This window comes from Erpetoichthys calabaricus, chromosome 1 (genome assembly GCF_900747795.2).
Source record: "Erpetoichthys calabaricus chromosome 1, fErpCal1.3, whole genome shotgun sequence".
Classification (NCBI taxonomy): domain Eukaryota; kingdom Metazoa; phylum Chordata; class Cladistia; order Polypteriformes; family Polypteridae; genus Erpetoichthys; species Erpetoichthys calabaricus.
Genome location: NC_041394.2, coordinates 334,172,291 through 334,194,571, shown reverse-complemented (window position 1 = coordinate 334,194,571; position 22,281 = coordinate 334,172,291). Strand labels below are relative to the sequence as shown.

Genomic DNA, 22,281 nt, shown 5'->3' with positions numbered 1-22,281 from the left:
AAAGCCTTCAGAGTTTCCCAGAGTATTCCTGCAGAAACCTCTGAGGATGTATTTGTCTCTAAAAAAAATTGATTTGCTTGGATATAAATTCTGTACAGTTCTCGTCTGCTAATAAAAGTGGGTTAAGACGCCATCTGCGAGATGAGTATATGGGGCATAATGACTTTTGCTCCATGATCAGAGAAGCATGCTCAGTAGTAGTGATAGCATCAAACTTACAACATTTCATCGTAGGCAAGAAATTATTATCTTTAAATGCACTGGTGAGTAGAAGGAATATGCTCATAAGTTTGGGTTTAGAAATTTCCAGGGGGGTATTTTTCGTACGTCGCTTAAATCATCCGAGATCATGTGCCTCATCTTGGATAAGTTAATGCCAGTGACACTCATTTTTCAAACGCAGCCGTGTAGTAGATTAGTCGAGCTGGATCTAATCATCAGATGAATGTGCGCGCCTGCGCTGATTGAAAAGCCCATATATATTGAGTCTAGAAAACATGATCAGCAAATCTTTGATAGGCTATAGCAAAATGACAAAAGAACAGGTGCATTTTTTTTCATACATGCACCGCAAGACATTTTATTCAAAGGACATGAAGAATTTCAAGATTTAATATGCACAAGGGTTAACACTGCAAAAGCAGTCCAGACCAGAAAAGACGGCTGGCATGTTGGCCTTGACACACTTTAGATGTTATTCTGTGTTTACCGTACAATTTCAAGTTGGACATGAAGATTATGTGCATCTGAAAACTCACCAGGATTTTGATGTTTTTGGACTTGGGGTGGAGATCATCATTATACAGTCGTAAAAAACTCAGTGATGAGCTAGTGCCAATGTAATTTTATCTTGCAAAATTGACTATGGTTGGATTTACTGTTTGCTCTATCTACCTTTTTTCTGTGAAATCTTGATGTCAAGAATCGATTAAATGGATTGGATTTTAAACTTGCTTAACATCTTACTTTTGGTTTATTTTAAGTTGTGTGTTTGGCTTGTGTACTTCTCATATTAGTGCCCTTCCCACGGAATTAGAATTCGGTCATTAATATGTCCGCTCATGCTTAATGTTGTTGCTTCAAGTTACAGTTACTTGGTTGATACTCTAGTGATTGTAATGTGACTCACACACAAAAAGAAGAGATCACAGTTATTTTAAGGATTTTAAGAAGTTTTTTTTTGACGAAATAACAAATGGGTGGGTGCCATGATGGGACAGTGTTTGATGGTTGTCTTGCAACCAGGAGATTGTGGTTCAAGTCCTGGGTGCTTCCTGTGTGGAGTTTGTGTGTTCTTCCAATGTTTGTGTGGGTTCCTTCCATGTTCTCCACTTTCCACCCACAGTCCAAAGACTGCTAGTTTGGCAATGCTAAATTGGCACCTGGTGCGTGTGTGTGATTGTTCACCCTCTAATTGACTGGCAGCCTGTCCAGGAGTTGTTCCTGCCTTGCATGTGATGCCCACTTAGATGAGCTCCAGCTACCATGTAAACCTGCTAAAGATAGGCCGGGTTTGCAAATGTATGTAAGGATATAACATGGTGAGAAATCATACATTTTACTTGTACTTAAGCACAATTAATATTAGATACTTGAAAACATTTTCTTGACTAGTTTCATCAAGGGCAAATTTTACTTTTATGTTAGTAAATTTTCAGAAAGGAATCAGTACTGTTACTCAAGTATGGCGTTTGAACACTTTATACAACAAGCTTCCACCATTTATATATCTATCTGTCTATTGAGGTATCTATGGTGACTAGTAGGGCAAGTAACAGTGCTTCCCAAACCTCAAACACAACCTCATGTATGCAGTCCCAAGTTCAAATACATATTTTTATTAAAAAATACCTTTGAAAGGCTTTTATAGCACAGCAGAATTCAGTACAGCAAAACAAACTCCTTCTCTTCTATCCCCTCGATTCCACCCAGGCAAGTGTCGTCCAGCTCCACTCCTGATTCCAACTCACCTGGCTGAGATCAAGCGGCTCCTTTTACCTATGACCAGGGAGTACTTCCAGTGCTAGGGCATGGGGCACAGCCTGCTGGAAGCACTTCTGGGTTGAACAGAAGTTCCTGAAAGTAGGGACTGTGAATCCTAGAAGTTTCCCCTGGTGGTCCCCACAGAACCTAAGCAGGGTTCCTCCATGGAATTACAAGTCCCAGCATGCTCTGTGGGTGTCTGTGTGGGAATCCTAACCAAGGGATGCTACCATCTAGCTTACTGGGGGGGGGGGGGGGGGGGGGGATTTTCACCAGTGCTTATCTCTCCCAGTCCATCCAATGCACTAGCCTCCCAGTTGGGTAAAAATCCCTGTTCAGTCTTGGCCAGGATATCAGTCCACGTGTGCCATCTGTTACACTATCTATCTATCTATCTATCTATCTATCTATCTATCTATCTATCTATCTATCTATCTATCTATCTATCTATCTATCTATCTATCTATCTATCTATCTATCTATCTATCTATCTATCTATCTGTTCACAATGTTTAAAAAAATATGGTTCTTGTTGGAAGTTTTCACATTTTATTGTTACACAACACTGAACCCCAGTGCATTTACAGTATTGGGTTTTATTGATAACAGAAAAAAAAAACTTTTAACGTCAAAGTGAAAACAAGAGCAACATTTATTTCTAAAGCACAAATTCATACACAGGAAGCAGCTCAAAGTGCTTTACAAGATGTCAAAAAATAGTTGAAAGAAAATAAAAACAAATTCAAATTAGGTAAGAATAATAAAGAAAAAATAATAGCATGAATCAATGCATGCTTACAAAAAGGAGATGTATAATTAGTAGATACTGTATTACTGTATTCTAAGTCTCTAAAGGTGAATGTGATTATTAGGTCAGATCTCTGCAGTGTGGTCTAAATGATTTGCAAATATAAAACACAAAATAATTGATCTCACAACTATTTACTCCCTTGTGACACATCTACTTCATCAGTACTGCAACCAGTTTGTTTCAGAAGTCACAAAATTAGTTCAGTGTCTCAGATTTCATTTTCTGGTAGTATAAATGCGCCTTCACTGGATGATCCAACTTGTGCTGAGTCAATATGGTGGCCTAACCTACACAATGAAGATGAAGTAACACTCCAAGGGAAAGGGGGATTGAAAAGCACAAGTCAGAGGATGTACATAAGAAAAGATCCAAGTCTCTGAATATACTTTGGTGTCCACTTACACCATTAAAAAATGAAAATGTATGGCACAGCTGGAAGTCTGACCATAGAAACTATATATAGAATACAACGAAAACAAGTAGGGAGGCCACCAAGAGACCTCTGAGAACTGAAGGAATTAAAAGCTGTAACAGTGTCTGAGATAGAAGACGCTGTGCAGACACAACTGTCACCCAGGTGTTTCACCAGTTGCAACTTTACAGAAGAATAGCAAAGAGAAAGCCACTGTTAAAAAAAACAGAAACTCATGTGACATATGGGAGACTGCAAAGTCTCTGTGTTCTGTTGGGACCAAAACTGAGCTTTTTGGCTATCAGATCAAATGCGATATTTGACCACGTCATGCTATCAAAAGCACATCATCCTCACCTTGAAGCATGGTGGTGGCAGCATCAGGCTATAGAGATGCTTCTCTGCAGCAGGCCCTGGAAGGCTTGTTTGGGTAAGATGAAGGCAGCAAAATACAAGGAATTCCTGAAGACAAAACATGATGACTTTTGCAAGAAGCCTTTGACATGGGAGAAGATTTGATTTGCAGCAAGACAACGACTTTAAGCATAAAGCTGAATCTACAAAGAAATGGCTTAAAAATAACAATGTTAGTGTCCTGTAGAGGTTGAATGAGAGTTCAGATCTCAATCCAGTTGCGAATTTGAGGCTGGACTTGACAAGTGCTGTTTACACGCAGTTAACGTGCAGCCTGACAGACCTTGAACAGTTTTGTAAAGAAGAAAGCAGGAAAATTATGGAGTAATGATGTGCTAAATTGACAGAGAGAGAAAACCTGTGCTTACAGACTGAAGGCTGTCATGGCTGCGAAAGGGGACATCTACTAAATATTGGTTGAATACTTATGCAATCAGTTATTTTAGGTTTTATATTTACAATTAATTTAGATCACTGGGCAGAGATGTTTTCACGTTGACATTAAAGAGTCTCATTCAATGTGAAAAATTAAATTCACCGGGATTCAGTGTTATAAAACAATAAAATGTAAAAACCTCCAAGTGCTGAATACTTTTTATAGGCACTTTATCTATGACCAGCAAGTATACCACCTGTGCTTCAGAAGAGGTCATTCACCTGAAGCTGAGCATGTTTGGGCCTGGCCAGATCTTGGATGACAGACCATCTAGGAAAAGCTTGGATTGCTGCAGGAAGAGGTGTTGGCGAGGCCAGCAGGGGGCGCTTACCATGTGGTCTGAATGTGGACCAATGCCCCGGTGCAGTGATGGGAAGACTGTGCTGTAAAAATGGTGCCACCCTCTGGATGAGACATAAAACTGAGGTCTTGACTCTCTGTGGTCATTCAAGATCCCTGGACATCCTTTGTAAAGAGCAGGGTGTATCCCAATGTCTAGGCTAAATGACCCTCCATAGCCCACTCATGCTAATGTCTCTAACTGGGTATCTGTCTCTTGCTCCATCACCACCTAACAGCTCATGTGTGGTGAGTGTACTGACACAAAAATGGCTGCTGTTGCATCATCCAAGTGATGAGCAGCACATTATTGGGACTTGAAGTTGTTCCCCATTCACTTTGTTAGGCACTTTAAGTAGTGGGAAAAATGCTATATAAATGTTTGGAACTATTATTATTATTATTATCTTATGTGCACAAAACTTTTAAAGCTATTCATTCTGACAGCAAATATTTTTTGCTTGTGAAAACACAGTCAAATAATTCAATTAACACAAATAAATATTGACACAATAGAAGGAGCTGAATATCTGCTCAGGCTGGAACATTTAAACCCTCCAGTCTTTTGGTGTGTATCTTGTCAGATTGGTGGCCTGTCCTCTTTCTTCCCATCAAGTCATTAGCACAGTAGGAGACGTTTTTGATGATTTGTGGCTCAGGCCACTGACTGTGGTTCAATTTCTTTGTTCCGTCCTCCATTCTCTTCTTGTACTTCAGACATAAGATGTTCCGCTATCGTCTTCTCCTCTCTTCCCCTCTTTTTTAATTCCTCTTATTGTCAATGTCCCCATGTGAGACCTGCTGTCACTGTTTACGTTGCTTTGTGTAAAGCTGCTTAAGGGCCTTTACCACAATACTCAGTTTGGAAGAGTGACCTCCCTTCCTTATTTTATGGTCAAAAATTGTAACCCATACTAACATGCCCTTTTATTACAGCATTTTAATGACAATGTGATCATTATGAGGTCAAAACGAACACTTTTTGTGCACCTGACCAACTGAAACTATGCGATCGATCAACAAGGATTTGCATATCTGCGCTTCCTCAGCTCACAACTGCTATGATTTCTGTAAACCAACGGGATTTCACTATTTTCAAAGTTTCAAATGCATTTCATGCACAACCAGAAAGAAGCCTCAGACACTGCACGGGGCATTGTGAGCCTATCAATACTTTATAACCACCTGACAACTGGTATTTATAACCTCATCTGAAGGCAATCAAGCACCATTGACTCAGTGTCAATTCGATAATTAAAAGTGAAGATAAAAACACTTAAGGCAAATATAAATTGTGTAGTGTATTTTTGTATATATGATATATGCAGTAATTAACACATTGGTCTGCGGTGGGTTGGCGCCCTGCCCAGGGATTGGTTTCTGCACCCTATGCTGGCTGGGATTGGCTCCAGCAGACCCTCGTGACCATGTGTTAGGATATAGCGGGTTGGAGACTGACTGACTGACTGACTGACTGACTGACTGAGTGACTATCAAATCGGTAATGTGCAGCAGTGAGCAGTTTGATTTGGACAAAAGTGAATGATAGTCCATCCATTTTCCAACTCGCTGAATCCAAACACAGTTTCACGGGGGTCTGCTGGAGCCAATCCCAGCCAACACAGGATGCAAGGCCGGAACCAATCCCGGCAGGGCGCCAGCCCACCGCAGGGCACACACACACCAAGCACACGCTAGGGACAATTTAGGATTGCCAATGCACCTAACCTTGATGTCTTTGGAAAGCGGAGCACCCGGATGAAACCCACGCAGACATGGGGAGAACATGCAAACTCCATACAGGGAGGACCCGGGAAGCGAACCCAGGTCTCCTTACTGTGAGGCAGCAGTGCTACTACTGAGCCACTGTGCCGCCTTTAAACCAAAATGTTTTAATTAAATCATAATTAACAAATGAAAAATGAGAATAATTGCAAATAATCTTAGCACAGTGTTGCCAGAAAAGAAGGGAAAAAAATAAACATTTGACCAACAGGTGACAGATATGGCAAACAAAACTGAAAACAATATGTCATGTAATGACATTGCATATCTAAAGCTTAACCTCCTTTGAACTATGCTCATCACAGCAGGCTGGGTAATCGTTTTCCTTATAAAGCAATAATTAAACTATGACCACACCTAAACATTAACACGCAAGTTTAAATAATTACACTTTCTCAAATAAATGTTTTGTCACTTTTTTTTTTTTTTTTGATAAGACACATTTGACCCCACAGTATCAAGAATACCTGAGAAAATGAAATAATAATTGATCTATCCATCCATTTTCTAAGCTCACTAAGGATGTGGCTGAGCTGAAGATTATCCAAATAGCAGGCACAAGCCAACCATATGACATCCATCTTGAGGGCACAGTCATACATAAATGGATGAATTCAAAGCATTTGATAAGACTGAGCAGTTTCAGATTTGGCATTACAGCAGAACATTTCAAGAAAACATCCATCTAGATAAGGAGAAAATTGACATAGCCTATAGATACCCATTATCCTGGGCCATTACAGTGGCTTGTTCATCAGAAATTTGAGACATTAAATGTTTTGAGCATCAGAACAGTTCTATATAAATAAAATATATGTTAATAGTAGTATTAGTGTTATTATTATTACTTTGTTTTAGCTCGGTGTAATTTACTGCTTATAACTACTGCTGCTGTAATGCACTGTTCAGCAGTAATGTCACTCGAAACTTTAAGCCACGTCCTACTTTTCCTCAAGAATGTTTTGTGACTCTGCCCACTACCTACCTACCCTTTCAAGTTCCACCCCTTTGTGCCAGTCTATTAATGTTTGCCTCTGACAGTTTTGATGTTTCACTTGCGTTTCTCTTCTTCCAGAGCTTCTCCTTAAAATCCAGAGACAGCTATGGCTGAGGAACCTGGACAGTGGACAGACATCAAACCAGCAGATAGCAATGTGAAGGCAATCTGTAAAGAGGTGAGTGTAATTATTTTAAGATGGGATAGATAACGGATGGACGTAAGTTATTATTATTACTTATTATTTGGATTAAAGCCTTTAGCCCCCAGATGTGAGAGATAAAATTGTCAGTCAGTCAGTCTCCAACCCGCTATATCCTAACACAAGGTCACGGGGATCTGCTGGAGCAAATCTCAACCGGCACAGGGAGCAAGGCAGGAACAAATCCCTGGGCAGGGCGCCGACCCACCACAGGGCACACACACCAAGCACACACTAGGGACAATTTAGGATCGCCAATGCACCTAGCCTGCATGTCTTTTGACTGTGGGACGAAAACAGAGCACCCTGAGGAAACCCACGCAGACATGAGGAGAACATCCAAACTCCACACAGGGAGGACTCAGGAAGCGAACCCGGGTCTCCTAACTGTGAGGCAGCAGTGCTACCAATACGTCTCCATGCCGCCCGACATACAATTGTTTACATTTTTATTGTTTTTCCCAATTGGAGCACAGGCAGGTCAAGTGACTTTCTCACGGGCACACAGTGTCAGTAGTGCGATTTGAAACCACAACCTCAGGTATCAAGTCCAAAACCTTAAGCACTACACCACACTGCCTGATTGTTACACAAAATCCCTTTTTTCTTGGCACATTGAGTGTTTCAAAATCCTAACATTTGTTTGGTCTTGTTCAGTATTGAACTCTTATTTGGCACAAACAACTAAAGGTGACGTTTCTTCAATCCCACATCCCTAATGTCTTATTTTGGTGTTTTACCAAGTGATTACTCATAGTTGTTGTTTTTTTTAATGAGAGTGTGTGCGTCTCTTAATTGTCTTATAAAAGACACTTTTTAAATACATTTTTAATGCAAGAAGAACGGTGTGGTTTGAAATGGAATAAAAAAGAAAAGTCTAAAATGTCCATACTTTTAATTTACAAAATTATACAGATACATGTGCATTTAGATTATTTTTTAAATAGTACTTCAGAGCTGAATAACTCAAAGTCACTGTGAAGTCCGAGTCAGTGTCATGGCTACACAGCTCTGCCTGCCCCGAATTTGTTTAAAAGGACAGATGGAGGTTCCTGAACATTCACACCTCTGTCTGAAACAAAAGTTTCCCACTGTTGATTAACATTAGAAAACCCTAAACTGAAATGTTGAGTGTTTATTATTAGAAATAATTAAAATTTGTCTGTTGTTCCACATTGTATATTCATCTGCCTCAGTTTGACAATTTCTACAATTGTTTTAACAATGATGATACACTAAAAGCATTTACTAAAACTAAAAATATTGTAATGTTGTCGGACTGGAGAGGGGGTTGGAGCAGGACAAATTTCTAGTTGGGAAATGAAGGAGGTGGAGAAAGACAGAACTCACTTATTAAGATGGTCTTTACTGCAAAAATCCCTCGGTTTTGCCCCGTGGTTTCTGTAAGTGGGCTCAGTTCTAGCATGGATTTACTCAAGAAGGTGTGGAGTGAAAATGTGGAGTTTGAAGCGCTGGCGGTGGACACGGAAGATAAAAATGGGATGGCGTTGGCAAGACAGAGATGAGTCTTGTAGTGTGGAATCTGTGACTCAGAGCGGACGGATTGAAGTGAAGTTGAGCATGGAGACACGGGCTCAGGCATTACGTTTTTTAAGAAGCACTTTTTTACAGGTTTTGTTGGTTTTCTTTGCTATTGTGTGTCTGTGCTCCCTCACATATCACTTGAGAACTTCTCACATATTGCCAACTTGCAGCTGTTGTCATTAATGATATTAATATGGGACTATTTTAAAGCAACAATGGAAGACCATATTCAGTTAATCACACTTAAGTGTGATTATTTTAAAACTATCCTTAAAATCTGGATATATATATATATATATATATATATATATATATATATATATATGTTGTCATACACGTGTGTTTTGGAGACAACTAAAGGGCTCGAATACATGTAATTCCATGCCAAACCAGGGGGTGGCGGAGTGAACTTATTTTCCCTCTCAATCTTTTGCAGTCATTGGGGCAGCCAATGACGTCCCTTCCGGTTCCGGCTGATGACATCACTTCCTTCGCTGGCCTTTAAATCCGCCATATTGCCTGAAGAGAGGCAGTTCTGTTTTGGACTCAGTTGAATGAACATATCTTTGCTAATTAATTAGTTTTGCAGCCGTAAACAATTATACGGGTGGCTGCCCCAAACCTTCGCATTGTCTTATGGTCATTTTTGTGACAATGTATATTTAAATGTGAACGTTTCCAGGGTTGCCATGGATCCCCAAGTGCAATATGGTTCCCCCCAGTTTAAAAACACCTGCCACTGACCACCATTCATTTTTGTGCATTAGACCTTCAACAAGGAAAAGTGTGAGTGTGTGTATATATACACACAATACACACACACATACATATGTATAGTATGTACAGAGCTCTGCTCAAATGAAAAATAATACATTTTTGTTTTCTAAGTGTTGTCAGCTTTTGGGTCTTATAGCAAAATCTGCCTCTAGGATTCCATATTACAATTGAGTGCAATGACTTCATCGTTGTTACAGCTGTTGTAATAAGAAGATTTTTCTACACAGAATCAGAGATCCAAGTCAGAATCTGATCAGATCAGAGTGCCTAACTCGTCCACATTGATGTTTGAGTTTGCACTTAACTAAGCTGATCCTCAAAGAACTTCTTTTCAGAAGCTGCTACTGATGCAGGTGATGGGGCAGCAATTTTAGCATTTTAAACAGCACTGGAAACCATAGCATCAAACTCTAAACATACCCACCATTTATTGGATGCTACTTTTTCAGCAGGAGTATACAGAATGAAGTACTGTCCGGTCACCCAGCCCAACTGCACTCCAATGGTTCCGCCATGTCAGTCCATCTCTGTTCTTCTCTGTGGCAGAGCCACATGCAGACAGACAGACAGATGCACTCTGAAAGGCACTCACAGTTTTGTGATGCTTTGCTTGGTTGTATTACAGTTAAGTTGATGGGTATAAAATGTTGTGCACGGTGAAAAAACAGCTTTTGTAGAGATCTTTAATACTTTTTAAAGTGGGGTGCACCTGATAACCATAACAACTCAATTACAAAAGCTGGCATTATGAGTACAACTAACCCCTGGATAACAACATAATACATAACAGCACAGTCAGCACACAAATATTTCTTCTACATTTTTGTAGAGGTATAAGCAATAAGTATCCTAATTATTTTTTTCAGTTTTTCAAATGAGATAACAATCAGTAGCTTAGCTAACTTTAACAAGTCACATATCTTATCACAAATTCTATGTTTAGGAGGCAATCAATTGTGGGTTGATGAACCTTTTACCTTCAATGAATCAACTGATCATTTAGATATTGTGTATTCTGTTTACTCAACAACAACAACATTTATTTATATAGCACATTTTCATACAAAAAGTAGCTCAAAGTGCTTTACATAATGAAGAGAAGAAAAATAAAAGACAAAATAAGAAATTAAAATAAGACAACATTAATTAACTTAGAAAGGAGTAAGGTCCAATGGCCAGGGTGGACAGAAAAAACAAAAAAAAACTCCAGAAGGCTGAAGAAAAAAATAAAATCTGTAGGGGTTCCAGGCCACGAGACCACCCAGTCCCCTCTGGGCATTCTACCTAACATAAATGAAATAGTCCTCTTTGTTACTCAGTATGTGTTTTGTATTACACTAAATTTGTTAGGTGATCACAAACAAATTAAGTGTTATGAATAAGCAAAAATAGGAAAGCAGCAAATACCTTTTCTCAGCACTGTGTATAATCACTTAAAGGAACATTCCACATATTACAATGATAAGCATCTGTGTAACATCCACTTTGTAGGACCATTCAAACAAAATGTGGAACTCGCCTCCTCTTGTCGTTATTGTTGTCTGTCCACCTTTCTGTATCAGTGGTATAATACACTTATTCTTCAGAGTTTTGAAATTTAAAAAGCATTGGCAAATTTTTGAAATTGTTAATGTAAATACAGAAGCATTCTCTGCAACCTCAAATTTACTATTTCAAATTTACTTTATGAAAGATTATTTCAATGTGTATATTTTTCTAATCCAAGGGCCATTCCTAATGGTAAAACAGATGATTTGCTACCATGCCAGCAGAGCTGTATGTGTGTCACATTAGTGGCTTGAGCAAAACTCAACCTCACCAATTCACTTCTCCTGCTGTTTAAAGTCATACCAGATAAGTTAAATGATCTTAAAAAACATAAAAGGTAAAAAAAGCAAAGCAAGGATTACAAAAAGTCTATTTATTCTTCTAAAATGAGTTGAAAAGTAAACAAGCTCTGTAAGCTTTCACGCCCAAGTTGAATAAACACGAATAAATAATTATATTTACATTACACACATTAAACAGCCTCACTGCTGCATTATCTACGGATTTGTGATGATTCAGTATTTCTCTAACTTGATCATTTATTGACACTCAGACACAGTGGCTTGCTCTCCATCATGGTACAATGCAGCCAACAATTTTAGCTTTAGAACTTGTAGATTTCCTTAACTTTTTCTTTATTTCTTTTGAGCTGTGAGTTTAACTGCATGCTATTGTGACATTTTATTAAAATGTGTTGTATTTACTCTACTAATACATGTACTCTACTAATACTAATACATCTAAAGACGCCAATACCTGCGGGAAGCGGAAAGGAGGAGGATTCGCTCTCTATGTGAACACAAAATGGTGCAGACCTGGACATGGACATCTGTGTCCCTATTACTTGTCCAGAGAGTTTGGACATGCCATTGCTTTTATTGTTTACATCCCTCCTCATGTGGACGTGGAGATAGCGGGTGACGTCATTCACTCCGCTGTTGCTAATTGTGCTAATCTCTGGAGACTTTAACCATGTGACGGCGGACAATTTTTTTGTGAATTTCCCCTGGCACAAAATTGCATAATAAGCAAAATGTAACTTATGTCTCTTTGATTAAGTAAATTAAATAATATTTTAAAAACCTCTGAACCTTCGTGACTGTTACACAATGCACACGTTTTCTAACTTTTTCTAACTTTTAATAAATTTGTTAACAGGATTCAGTTTGACTCTTATATGTTTGTGACAAGGACAGAGTAGGTACTGAAAATGGATGAGTATTATGGTGAGAAGCTGAAGAAAATATTGTGTGATACTCCTAAATCCAGACTGCTTTTAACTCCATAGGTGCGGCCCGATGTTGAGAAACGAGTAGGCAAAAGTTTTGAAGAATTCATGCCTCTGCAATACACAAGTCAGAAGCAGAATGGAATCAACTACTGGATCAAGGTAAACACGTCTGCTCGGTGGTCTCTTGTGCATGTAGATGTCTGTTTTCTGCAAGCTGCGAGTACAAATAGACCAACTTGTCCTTTTTGGTAGTTTGTGTTTCAGTCCAGTGGGGCGAATTCAAGGGGAATTGTTTGATTTACTTACTATTCCAATCAAGGCTTCCATTTTCAGCATTATTGGATTCTTAGGTGTAATTTTAAAATTTAAATTAGATGTATGTTTGATACTTTCACTGACTTCAAGGTGTTATGTTTCACTTTGTCAGCACTGACAAATCTGGTTTTCCTATTGTGACCTTGCATGTTGTCTTTACAACAATTTTGATGTTATTCTCTGTTTCCCATGCAGGTTCATGTTGGAGGTGAAGATAGTCTGCACCTGAAAGCTCACCAGGACATTAAAACTTTCGGTGAAGGAACCAAGATCACCATTGTGCGTGCGAAAAATCTTGCCGATGAGCTAGTGCCAAAGTAAATTTGTCTTGCATATTTGATGACAGCTGGATTAACTGTTTGCTCCATCTACCTTTTTTCCATAAAGCCATGATGTAGAAACTGATTCCATTGATTTTTTCAACTTGCTTAATATCTTACCTTGGGTTTATTTTAAGTTGTGTGTTTGTTCTGTTCACGTCTGCTATTAGTGCTACTCCCACTGAATTAGGATTCAGTCATTAAGATGTCCACTTCCGCTGACTGTTGCTTCTTCAATTTAGTTACTTGGCTCATACTCTAGTGATTGTAATGCGACTCACACTCAAAAACAGGGAAGCCTGAGTTATTTTAAAGTTTTAAAGAATTTTTTACATCAATATATGAAATGGGTGGGTGACATGGTGGTGAAGTGGTACCACTGCTGCTTGCAACCAGGAGACTGGGTTTCAAGTTCTGGGTGCTCCATGTGTGGAGCTTCTATGTTCTTCCTTTTATTATGTGAGTTTCTTCCAGGTACTTCAGTTTCCTCCTACAGTGTACAGACAAGCAGACTGATAATGCTAAATTGGCCCCTGCTGGGTGTGATTGATTGTTCTACCTGTGGTGGGCTGACACCCTGTGCAGGAGTTGTTCTTGCCTTGCACCAGATGCCCACTGGGACAGGCCCCAAATACCCCCTGAATCTGTTCAGGATAAGTGGGTTTTGAAAATGGATAGAGAGATATAACACGGGGAGAAAACCTCCATTTTACTTGTACTTAAATACAATTAAAATCAGATACTTTAAAATATTTCTTTGAGTACTTTCATTTTACTTTTACATTATTACATTTTCTGAAAGGTCTTTCAACTTTTACTCAAATGTGGCTGTTTTTTATGCAACAAATTTCCACTTGGGATATGAGCACCCTCCAAATCCTGAACACAACATCACCAACACAGTCCCGGGTTCAAATACATATTTTGTTTTAAAAAATACTTTTGACAGGCTTCTTCTTTTATATTACAGCAAAATACAGCACAGCAAAACAAACTCTTTCTCTTCTTTCTCCTCGACTCCTCCCAAGCAAGTGTTGTCCAGCTCCTCTCCCAACTCGGCTTCTTTTATCTATGACCCGAGAGTACTTCCAGCGTTAGGGAACAAGGAATAGCCTGTTGGAAGCACTTCTCAGTCATACAGAAGTTCCTGAAAGTAGGGACTGTAAATCCTCTAGAAGCTCCCCAGGGAACCCAAACAGGGTTGCCCCATGGGACTATAAGTCCCTGCATGCCCTGTGGGTGTCTGTATGGGAATCCCAACCCAGGGATGCAACCATCTACTGTATTGGGGGAGAAAATATTTACTAGTGCTCATCTTTCCCAGTCCTTCCATTGCATTGACTTCCTAGTCAGGTAAGAATCCATGTTCAATCCTGGCAGGGATGCCAATCCATGTGTGCATCCATTACACTATCTATTTATCCATCTGTCTGTCAATGTGTTATATAGTGTCTTTTTATCTATCTATCTATCTATCTATCTATCTATCTATCTATCTATCTATCTATCTATCTATCTATCTATCTATCTATCTATCTATCTATCTATCTATCTATCTATCTATCTATCTATCTATCTATCCCTTATATAGTGCCTTGCTATCTATTTATCTATCTGTTGTCAATGTTTATAAAATGATTGTTGTCCTTGGAACTTTTCACATTTCTTTGTTACACAACTTTGAATCACAGTGCATTTATAGGGTTTTTTTGACAATAGGAAAAAACTTTTATTGTCAAAGTGAAAACAAGAACATTTATTTCTAAAGCACAAACTCATACACAGGATGCAACTCAAAGTGCTTTACAAGATGTAAAAAATAGTCAAAAGAAAAGAACAACAAATTAAAATTAGGTAATAATAATAATGAAAAAATAATACAAATCAAGGCACAGGTCAGGTTAGGTCAAGTTGGGGAGCATGCACTGGTACAGCACATTGCCGCACCCACCACACGACAAAACAGCTTGTGATCCTGATTGGCAACCACCCAGACAGACACTTGGTCCAGTCCCACTCTCTGGAAATGACCATCAATCTACCGCAGCCAGGTGTTATGTGAGCATCCCCTTAGACTAGTCCAGCCTCTCAGGTCCTCAAGAATTTTACAAGCCGGATCACCCGCGAGGAATCAAGCCACATGACCATAGTGCTGTAACTGATGCTCCCTCACAATGCAGGTAGTCAAACCAGCGGTACTCAAGGATTCTCCAAAGAGATAAAGTACTGAAGGAGTCCAGTCTTCATCTCAGGTTACTGGATAGTGTCCATGTCTCACAACCATATAGCAAGACAAGAAGCTCCAGGACTCTAATGACTTGGACCTTTGTCCTGTTGGACAGATATCGGGATACTCTCCCAATCCATTTACTGACTTCACAAGAAGAGTCATCAGAGACATGAATGTCACTGCTGAGGTAAGTAAACTTCTCGACAAGGTCGACACTCTCTCCCAGACAGACCCACTGCTGATAGCTGTGCCCAAGAGATCATTAAAGGCCTGGATCTTGGTTTTTATCCAGGACACTCGCAAGCCCAGACACTCAGACTACTCGCTCAGTCTCTTGAGAGCCCCGATTAGAGTATCCATTGACTCCTCAAAGATCACGGCATTGTCATTAAAGTCAAGACCAGTGAATCTTTGTTCACCAACAGATGCTCCACAGCTGCTGGACCCTACGATCTTGCCCAACACTCTGTCCATGCAAGCATTGAACAGAGTAGGAGCAAGAATACACCCCTGATGAACCCCAGAATCAATTGGAAAAAACACAGAGGTGCCTCGACTCTTCACAGCACTCACAGTACCAGTGTACAGGCCAGCCATGATGTCCAGCAAACTCTGAGGATATCCCGCAAATTCTCAGGATGTCCCACAGAGCAGCTCGATCAACTGATTTAAATGCTTCATGAAAATCAACAAAGGCTGCAATGAAATTCGGCTGATATTCGAGTTTGCACTCCATGAGAACCCTCAGTGCCAGGATACAGTCGATGATGTAAAACCAGACTGCTCCAGTCGCTGGTAGGTGAGCAGATGATCACAGACCCTATTGAGGATGACCCTAACAATGACCTTATCAGGCAACAAGAGCTGTGTTATCATCTTGTAGTTGTAGTCACCAATCCACCCTTCCCTTTCCAGATAGGGATGACAAGTCCCATTTTCCAATCAGTTGGGATGACTCCCATCTCCGAAATGGAAGCAAACATTACTTGCAATGCCAAGAGAACAGCCTTACCACCAGCCTGGGAAGTTCACCCCATACATCACAGATCCCTGCAGCCTTTCCTACTCTCAGCTGGTTCATCACCTGTAAAATCTCAGTGAGACTGGGTGGTTCACAGTTAGATGGAGGATTGGCCTCAAGAACCGTGGACTCAGATATCCAACGTTCTAGTCGGAGGATCAGCTTTAAAGAGCTGCTCAAAGAAGTCAGCCCAGTGGGTCACAACTACAGTGTCATCCGTAAGGACTGTTCCATCAGCTGCCTTGAGTGAGACTATTCGAGGAACAGATCTGAATGTATATAAGGCTTCGATTCCTCTGTAAGCAGGACGTGGGTCACTAGACCATAGATAGTGTGTCACTTGCTCACAGATTCTTCTAATAAACACCTCCTTATCTGCCCTCAGGGCCTTTGCAGCCATCCTTCTCAGTTCCCGGTACAGACAGAAGCTGCATCAAGCTGTGCGCTGCAACTCTTCTCAATGATATCAAGACTGTCCAAGAGATGAAACACCTCCTTCTAGGAACACTGGCAACACCAACACAACCCTTAGCAACCTTCGGGATCTTGTCATGGAAGGTCTCACACATCAAATTAGGTTCAGCAGTCCTTAAGTTCCTCACACAAACTGCATGCAAACTCATTAGAAACAGCCTTATCTTGGAGTCTGGCCAGGTCCAGTCTCATTTTCCTAGAAGGTGGTAGCCTACTAGACCTAAGCTGAATCTTCAGAGTAGCAACAAGTTTGTGGTCAGAATTCACAAGCTGAGCACTTCTGTAGATCCTGGAGTTTTGTAAGAGCCCCCAGCGCCTGCCCACAAGGATGTGTCTTTCACCACATCACCAGTATTGGAAAACCAAGTTTTACAATGCAGCTTAGTTCCTGCGATCCACAGATCCCGAGCTTTTTCAAAGTCTGGGAACACTGAGCCACTTTCACCACGGTCTCCAGATCTATGGAGACCAACACAATCCTCATAGCCAGGCCTGTCAGTGCCAGCGGTCGCATTGAAGTCACACATGACCAGAGGAGTTTTATTGGCAATCGATGCATGCTTACAAAAAAGAGATGTATAATTAATACAGAGGCAGAGTCCTTATATCTAGTATCGTATTCCAAGTCTCTGAAGGTGAATCTGATGATAAGGTTAGATCTCTGCAATGTGGTCTAAATGAACTACAAATATCAAACACAAAATAATTGATCACACAACTACTCCTTCAACGTGACACACCTAAATAATCAGTACTGGAGCCAATTGGTTTTAGAAATCACAGAATTATTTCAGTGTCTGGGGTTTCATTTGCTGGTAGTATAAGTGCACCTTATCTGGAAGGTCCAACTTGTGCTGAGTCAGTGTGGTGGCCTAACCTACAAAATTAAGACAATGTGACACTCCATGTGAAAGGGGAACTGAAAAGCACAAGTCAAGGGAATGAAAAACAGAAAAGATCCAAGTCTCTGAATATACCTTGAAGTCCACTTAAATCATGAAAAAATGAAAACCATATGGCACAGCAGGAAATCTGCCCACAGCAGGTTATCCACAAAAACTGAGTGATTGTGCAAGAAGAAAACAAGTAGGGAGGCCACCAAGACACCTCTGAGAACTGAAGGAATTAAAAGCTGTTACAATATCTAAGACTGGAGATGCTGTGCACGCACAACTGTCACTTGGATGTTTAACCAGTTCTAGCTTTTTGGAAGAGTAATAAAGAGAAAGCCACTGTTAAAAAAAAAGGAATTCACATGACATCTCAGTTAGAATTTGTTAGAAGGCATATCAGAGACAGAGAAGTATCTGTATTCTGTTGGGACCAAAATTGAGCTTTTTGCCTAATATTTCAAATGCCATGTTTGAACACTGCGTGTTTTCAAAAACACACAAATCCCAACGTGAAGCATGGTGGCAGTGTCAGGCTATGGAGATGCTTCTCTGCAGCAGGCCCTGGAAGGCTTGAATGGGTAAAATGAATATAAGGAATTCCTGGAGAAAAACTTGATGCCATTTGCAAGAAACCTTTGACTTGGGAGATGATTTGGTTTGCAGCAAGACAACGACCTCAAGCATAAACCTAAAGCTACACAGAAATGGCTTAAAAATAACAATGTTAATGTCGTGTAGAGGCAGAATCAGAATTCAGCTCTCAATACATCGGAAAATTTGAGTCTGGACTTGACAAATGCTGTTTATATGCAATTAATATGCAGCCTGACAGACCTTGAACAGTTTTGTAAAGAAGAAAGCAGGAAAATGGTGGTGTCCTGATGTGCAAAACTGACAGAGAGAGAAAACCTGTGCTCACAGACTGAAGGCTGTCATGGCTGCATAAGGGGGAAATCTACTAAATATTGACTTGATGGGGTTTAAAACTTACGCAATCCGTTATTTTATGTCTTATATTTACAACTCATTTAGCTCAATTTGCAGAAATGTATTCACGTAGACATTAAAGAGTCACATTCAGTGTAGAAAACTAAATTCACTGGGATTCAGTGTTGTACAACAGTAAAATGTAAAAAACTTCCAAGTGCTGAATATTTGTTATGGGTATGTTGTATATGACCAGCAATCATACCAGCTGTGCTTCAGAATAGGTCATCCACCTGAAGCTATGGACGTTCAGGCCTGGCCAAGATTTGGATGACAGACCATCTAGGAAATGCTTGTGTTGCTCCTGGAAGAGATGTTTGTGAGGGCAGCAATGCCCCAGTGCAGTGATGGGAACACTGTGCTGTAAAAATGGCGTCATTCTTCAGATGAGATGTAAAACTGAGGACCTGATCGTCTGTTTTCATTACAGATCCATTGGCATCCTTCATAAAGAGTAGGGTGTATCCTGATATCCAGGCTAAATTGCCTTCCATGGCCTAGTCATTCTGAACACCCTAATCATCCCCTGTCTGTAATTAGCTATCTATCTCACCACTTCACCACCTAACAGCCAACGTGTGGGGAGTGTACTGGCCCAAAAATGGTTGCCGTCACATCATCTAGTTGGATGCTGTACATTAGTGGATTTTGAAATTTCTCCAGACTCACTTTGTCAAGTACTTTTAGTAGTGAGAAAAATGCTTTATAAATGTAAGGAATTATTATTATTATAATTATTATTATTATTATTATTATTATTATTATTATCTGTAGAACTGAGTAAAATTCTTATGTGCAGTAAAAATTTAAAGTAGTTATCTTGACATCAAATATTTATTTGCTTGTGAAAACACAGTCAAATATTTCATTTAACACAAATAACTATTGATATAATAAAAGCAACAAGAATATCTGGTCAGACTGTAACCTTTAAACCCTCCAGTATTTCAGTATGAGACTTGTCAAATTGCTGGCTGTTCCTCCTTCTTCCCTTCTTCCCATCAGGACATTAGCACAGTAAGAGACACTGTTGATGATTCAGGGCTCAGGACATTCCACTGACTGCGTCCGCCAATCTCTTCTTGTACTCCCATGTCTTTCAGACATGACGTGTTCCACTATCGTCTTCTTCTCTCTTTTATCTCTTTTTTAACTCCTCTTATTCTCAGTGTCCCCATTTGAAATCTGTTGAAGTTCTTTATGTTGCTTTGTGTAAAGCTGTTTAAGGGCCATGTGCCACCATATTGAGTTTGGAAAAGCGACATCCCTTCCTTGTTATTTTATAGTCGAAAATTGTCACCCATACTAACATATCTAACATAATTTATAGATACTTTGAGTAAGTCGAGTGTAATTGTGGAAAACCATTTAGATCAGTTAACATCAAATGTAAACATGGAAAACAATTTAGATCAGCTAACATCACATTATAATGTGACCTTGAGAGATGCTCTGGACACAGTGGCTCCGCTTAAAACAAAAGTGATCAAAGCACATAGAAACTCTCCCTGGTTTAATGAAAACACTCGAGCTCTTAAATTAGAGTGTCAAAAACTGGAGCGCAGATGGAGAACAACAAAGCTGCATGTCTTTCAAATTGCATGGACAGAGAGTGTTAATAAATATAAAAAAGCCCTCTTTAAAGCTCGGTCAGAATACTATTCTACATTAATAGATAACAATAATAAAAATCCTCGGGTACTGTTTAGAACAGTGGCTAAATTAACAAATGGAAATTCAGATCAACAGTGCAAAATACCAACAGACATTAGCAGTACAGACTTTATGAACTTCTTCAATGAGAAAATTAAAAATATAAGATCCCAGATCTCTGCATCACAGTACAAACCAAATACTAGCTTAGCAGACCCTGTCTCACATTGAACTCAGCACTTTAGTAATTTTAATCCTGCAACTGAGCAGGAAGTCTTAAGTTTAATTTCTAAAATGAAGCCCACTACTTGTTCCCTAGATCCAGTGCCAACAAAACTAGTAAAAAGTGCAATGGATGTTCTTGCAGCGCCTATTCTAAACATTATCAATAGTTCATTATTGCATGGCACAGTACCTGATACACTAAAAGTGTCAGTCATTAAACCATTACTTAAAAAGTCAGACCTTGACCCACATATACTAAATAATTATAGGCCTATTTCAAGTTTACCGTTTCTCTCTAAAATACTAGAAAAAGTAGTCGCCAATCAGCTTCAGACACACCTTACGCATTACAATTTATTTGAGAAATTCCAGTCTGGTTTTCGCACTGGTCATAGTACAGAAACGGCACTAACACGGGTTGTAAATGACATTCTGATATCCTCTGATGAAGGAAACTCCACTATAATTATGTTGTTGGACTTAAGTGCAGCGTTTGACACCATCGACCATTCTATTTTACTGCACAGGCTAGAAAATTATGTTGGGCTTACAGGCACCGTTCTCGCTTGGTTTAGTTCTTACTTATCAAATCAATTCCAATATGTACAGAAATGTGCTGACAGTACTCCATCATTATACACAGAAGTTCAATATGGTGTCCCGCAGGGCTCAGTACCGGGACCTTTACTGTTTTCACTGTACATGCTTCCACTGGGATCTCTCATTAGGAAACTTATTAGGATTTTCACTCGTATGCAGATGACACCCAGTTATACCTTTCATTTAAATCAGATGAAGTTTCTCCAATGTTGTCTTTAATTAGTTGTGTTAGCGAATTAAAGGAGTGGATGAATGAGAACTACTTGTCTTTAAATACTAATAAAACAGAGATGTTAATTGTTGGAGGGAATGATGCTGATCACAACAATATTTTGTCATCATTTAACTCAGTTGAAATCCCAGTCAATTTTACTGTATCAGCCCGCAATCTAGGAGTTATCTTTGACTCTAGCATGTCATTTAAAGTGCATATTACAAAGTTGCCCAAAGCATGTTTCTTCCATCTTAAAAATGTTAGGAAATTAAGGCGCTTTTTAAATAAACAGGATTCTGAGAAACTAATTCATGCATTTATTTCTAGTAGGACTGACTACTGCAATGCGGTGTTCACTGGATGTTCAAACTGTTCTTTATACAGCCTCCAGTTAATCCAAAATGCAGCTGCAAGAATTATTACAAGAGCAAGAAAATACGAACACATAACTCCAGTTCTTAAATCCTTACACTGGCTCCCGGTTAAGTTTAGGGCAGATTTCAAAATCCTTCTTTTACCATATAAAGCATTAAATGGTCGAGGTCCGGCTTACTTGTCTGAACTTATCATGACTTACAAACCTGAGCGCACATTAACATCTCAAGATGCCAGTCTGCTTATGATTCCAAGGATTAATAAAATAACAGTGGGAGGTCGAGCTTTTAGTTACAGGGCCCCTAAACTGTGGACTGGTCTGCCTGCTACTATAAGAGATGCCCCTTCGGTCTCAGCTTTTAAATCCCGGCTGAAGACTCACTACTTCAGTTTAGCACACCCTGACTAGAGCTGCTGATTAACTGTACAGACTGCATCTCTGTTGTTAGTTATTAGCACTTAAACATAAGTAACATGACAGTTATAATTGTATA

General features: G+C 39.6%; 1 protein-coding gene across 3 annotated transcripts in view; it reads left to right on the top strand.

Moving 5' to 3' along the window:
• Window positions 1–22,281, top strand: part of LOC114664714 (cystatin-B-like) — a 99,144-nt gene that overhangs the window by 53,789 nt on the left and 23,074 nt on the right. The window contains exons 1-3 of one of the 3 annotated variants that reach the window (XM_028818970.2): window positions 7,223–7,355; window positions 12,538–12,639; window positions 12,991–13,337. The exons of 1 other annotated variant lie outside the window; for it this stretch is intronic. In XM_028818970.2, coding sequence (XP_028674803.1) covers window positions 7,284–7,355; window positions 12,538–12,639; window positions 12,991–13,116 — 300 coding nt within the window. In that variant the 5' untranslated portion in view covers window positions 7,223–7,283 and the 3' untranslated portion in view covers window positions 13,117–13,337. Of the gene's footprint in view, window positions 1–7,222; window positions 7,356–12,537; window positions 12,640–12,990; window positions 13,338–22,281 lie in introns of those variants that run through there. One more of the 3 variants, XM_051927783.1, reaches the window with a different exon arrangement.